Here is a 4,564-nt window from a genome sequence, read left to right on the forward strand (position 1 = left end):
ATTGGATTAGAACTTACCTAGATTGGATCCTAATTGGTTCACCCTTGGGCTAAGCCTAATTGGATTAGGGCTTGACTACATTAGGACATTCCAAACCCTACTTAATGTGGATTAGGGTTTACCATGAGGAGGGGCATATGCCCCTCCCTTTTCCATGTGGAGAAGGGTGAAGAGAGGGGGCCGGCGCCCCCTCTTAGGAAACTAGTCTAGGGCTCCTAATTTGTAGGAGCCCTAGATGGCTATAAAAGAGGACAAGGGGCCGGCGCCCTAGATGAACTCTTCCTCCTCTTCAAGCCGTGGCTACCCCTCTCCTCTCCTCTTGGTTCAGCCGCAAGCAAGGAAGAACTACTCCAAGGTGTTGGCGGCATCCTCTTCCTCTCTTCTTCCTTCCAACGCAGGGAAAAGAAAGAAGGCTGTAGGGGCTGTATTCTTCTTCCTTGGTTGCTTCTTCCTCTTCCTCCTCTCAAGCACAATCAAGGGTTGATTGAAAGAGAGGAGATCAGCCATCAAAAGAAGTCTTTGCAAGGGAGCTAGCACCCCAGGAAGACAAGAGAGCTTTGATCGGATCGCTGCTTCGTGTGGATACCCGTAGAGGCCGGACGTGTGAACGGCTTCATACGAACCTTCATCCTAAAACCACGAACTTCAGTTTGCGGTGATCATCTACCCGCACAAGGTGAAGATCTGATCTTCTAAATGTTTTAAAAGTTTTTAATTCTTGCCTAACTACGAACGGTTCATGAAACAACGTTCATGCGATGAACGTCGATCCCGCTTATGCCGATTCCGCTGCCATCTGAATTTTTTTGAAATATCAGCGGCATGGGCGGGTTCCCAACACTAATCTCAGCCTCTCACTCTTCTTTTGCAACAGCAGGTAGCCCTTCTTTGAACCATGAATAGAGCCCTCCTTCCAGATGAAATACATTTTTATATCCATTCAGGACCAGCAAGTAGGCTGCTATCAGAGATCTGCCACCCATGTAGATGCATCAACTCAATAAAGTGGTGAGATTCAATCCAATGGAACAGCATATAATATAATACCAACAGCTATAATACAGCAACATGTGTGTTTGTTGCTTGCCAATATTAACATGCTGATAGTTGAGTACATAAAACGCATTGACACCATACATATTAATGTAAAAGTCAAGAACTTTTGTTCTTTGTAACATTAACTAGCCTTTCATTTGCATTAATCATTTGATGTGTGTGTGTGTTGGGGGGATGGGGGGTGCTGTTGAGAGAGAGATGGTAAATAAAACAGCCCACTATTCTAGAAGATTGTCTTCACATACTTTTGATTCACAAAAGCCATCATACAGCTTTTGCTTTTATTTTTCAGAAAAACTAGTTTTGATCCAATACCCTGGTTTGCTAAAATTTTGCCGACATTATCATTTTATGAAACCTAAAACATTACCATCATTATTGAAAGATGATAATGAAGAATTGCTAATATTGGTCCCAAGCTAAAACTTAAAATGCCGGACGAGTTGACATCTGATTTACAGCCAATCACAACTATAAAGAGAAGATGCTCAAACCATAAAATGAATCAGTCAGAATTTTTTTTTAATGCTAGATCATTCCCTAGAGACAACAACCATAAACTTCAGTAAAACCAAGGTGAGAAATGATTTTTTTTTTTTTTTGAAAACACAGATACCTTTATACCATTCTAGTATGAGTACATCCAATAGGTGAGAAATGATTTTCAATGAGATAATTCTGCCTTATTATCTTTATTAAGTTGTTCTTGTTACACAATTAGTTTTCTTTATAGATGTGCTTTCCATACATTTTTAAAATTTGTTGAGTATTATACAGGTCATATATGGAAATGCTACAATGAAATGCTTGAAGATATGGATCATTACATTTATTTTTTCCATGTCATATATTATCATTAAGTCATCGTAGAGTCCTTAAATATGAATATAAAAGCAAAGTGCAGAAAGTATTATTCATAGATACTAATTATAATTACATCCTATAGTCTTGGGCTTGCTGTATGTATATTGGTGATCAGGTTTTTTTTAATTGCTGTATGTAATTGATGCTTGATGGAAAAGTTAAATATTTGGGTTTTTTAAATTAGCAAGGGATTTCAATTGAAGCATTCATTTACTTCTGAATTGAAATTTCTGATACAGGTGACTTCTCTTGAATGATGATCATTTTTCTATTTGTTTCCTATTTGCTTAATATGAAATATTATCTCTTCTTTGAGTATTATTCTTGTATATACATGTTGATACATACATATATGTATGTAAGGAGATCATCATGGCTCTCTAATTCATCTCATGCATTTTAACCTGAGATTATCTGGCTGTATGCTTAATTGAAGGCTTTATTGTTCCTATGTTTTGATACGTATAGCTAGTTAGCTACTCTTATCTTTCGCATGCAATGATTATAGAGCTCTGTTGGCTTAGAATCCTGCTGAGGTTGGTCTACTTTACTATCTAAAGCTAGTCAAAATTCAGACCATGTCAGTTGATGTAGGCTATGCAATCATTGAATTAATTAATTAAGTGCTGTTTGTTTAACTTAATTTTGCTTGAGTCAGTGTACGCATGCATATTTTTGACTGTATCATTTATCTTGTTTTTTCTTAGAATAGACAAAAGTTGGATGAATAAGCTGAGATACAGTGACGAATATTTGAATGGAGTTCAGAATTTCATTAAATTTGCTTTTGAGAAATCTAATATGAATGGGAAGATTTTATGTCCATGTCGAAAATGTGTAAATGCTTCTTCTCTTGCTCCAAAAATTGTTGAAGAACATTTAGTGTGGAATGGTTTTACAAGAGGTTATACTGAATGGGTATTTCATGGAGAGTTGATATTGTCATCTCCATGTAACCAACCCTCGTATATAGAAGACACCTCTAGTTTTGCATCTAGTAATACAGAAAAAAATCCTGTAGGAGAAGATGATATAAGGGGCTTACTCAAAAATGCTCTTGGATATAGTATTAAAAATTTAACAGATATTAGTGGAGGACAAGAAGCAACTGAAATAGGTGATGAGCGTACAGCAACTGATTTTATGGATGTTGAAGAACATATACACTCTGATGATGACACAGCTCGGTATCATAACTTGCTGAAATCTTGTGATGAAGAACTATATCCGGGTTGTAAGAATTTTATAAAGATTTCTTTTCTTGTGCATTTATTCCATTTGAAGTATTTGAATGGGTGGTCTAGCAAGTCTTTTACTATGCTTCTCCAATTCTTAAATGATACATTTTCGGAAGGCATTACTTTGCCATCATCTTCTTATGAAGCCAAAAAATTAGTAAAAGAATTGGATCTTGGATACGAGAAGATACAGAGTTGTCCGAATGACTGTATTTTATTCCGTGGTGGAAATATTAACGAAGAGTCGTGCCAAATATGTGGATCTTCACGATGGGAGAAAGCTAAAGATGAGCATGATTTTTTGAATGAAGTGGATGCTGCACAGACTAAGAAAAGACCGGCTAAAATATTGAGATATTTTTCTCTCATACCTAGATTGAAAAGGATGTATGCATCATCAAAGACGGCTTCCTCTATGAAATGGCATGACGAAGGCCGTACAAAAGATGGAATGTTACGACACCCAGCGGATAGTTTAGCATGGAAAGCATTTGATGATAGGCATCACGAATTTGCTTCTGATGCTCGCTGTGTTAGACTCGGTTTGGCTACTGATAGGTTTAATCCTTTTCGAACTATGAGTTCTACATACAGCACTTGGCCGGTTATTTTGGTTCCATATAATTTACCACCATGGATGTGTATGAAACAATCTTTACTCATTTTGTCAATGGAGCATATCGGAGAGTTATCTTCAATCGGCAACATCAGAGGTGTCGAAGCTCAGGTGTTTACCGAATTGATGGGCTCGGAGCGTTATGGTCGAGTGAGGGGTTATGGCGTTGGAGTTACCCCCACTCAGTTGTCTGCAGTGGGTAGATATACTCAAGATGTTAGACAAAGTAGTAGCACTGCAGAGGTTAATGATATGAAGGCAGAGATACAAGAGTTGAAACAGAGCCACCAGTCAGAGATACAATCTTTAAGGGCTTAAATTAATCAAATTACATCTATGTTGCATCACTTTGTCCCTCCTCAGGTAAATTACTACATCTACTTGAACATTTAACAAAAGTATCACATTTTTTTAAAGAGCTTAATAATTTTCGTATTCTTAACTTCTTAAATTTTTTTTATTACAGGTTCTTCATACTTCATCTGCACGTAGAGATGGTGATGCCATCGACCCCTGAAGCATTTATTTTGGAGTTTTTTATATATTTTTTTATACTTTTCGAAGTACATTGTAAATTGACAGTATGAATGTAATTTGACAATATGAATGTTTAGATACGTTTGATTGTGCCATGTGTATATCTCATTTAGTGTGTGTGGCTTTGATTCTGCAAACAGGGCTTAAAATTTATTAACAATTTTTTTAAAAAAAAATAATATGCTAACGACGCTTTAAAGCGTCGTTAAAAGCAGGAATCGATGTGAATTAGTGATGCTTTTAAGCATCGGTA

The 4,564-nt window shown here is 36.7% G+C and overlaps 1 protein-coding gene across 1 annotated transcript; it reads left to right on the forward strand.

The window, feature by feature from the left end:
• The first annotated feature begins 2,721 nt into the window (after window positions 1–2,721).
• Window positions 2,722–4,291, forward strand: LOC148699711 (uncharacterized). The gene is made up of 2 exons (XM_088712885.2): window positions 2,722–3,885; window positions 4,241–4,291. The coding sequence occupies exons 1-2, from the start codon at window positions 2,722–2,724 to the stop codon at window positions 4,289–4,291; spliced, it is 1,215 nt and encodes a 404-aa protein (XP_088569011.2).
• Window positions 4,292–4,564: the final 273 nt, after the last annotated feature.

The sequence above is a fragment of the Phoenix dactylifera genome, chromosome 16 (genome assembly GCF_051530095.1).
Source record: "Phoenix dactylifera cultivar Ajwa chromosome 16, Ajwa_hap1_PhDact_Kaust_v1.1, whole genome shotgun sequence".
Classification (NCBI taxonomy): domain Eukaryota; kingdom Viridiplantae; phylum Streptophyta; class Magnoliopsida; order Arecales; family Arecaceae; genus Phoenix; species Phoenix dactylifera.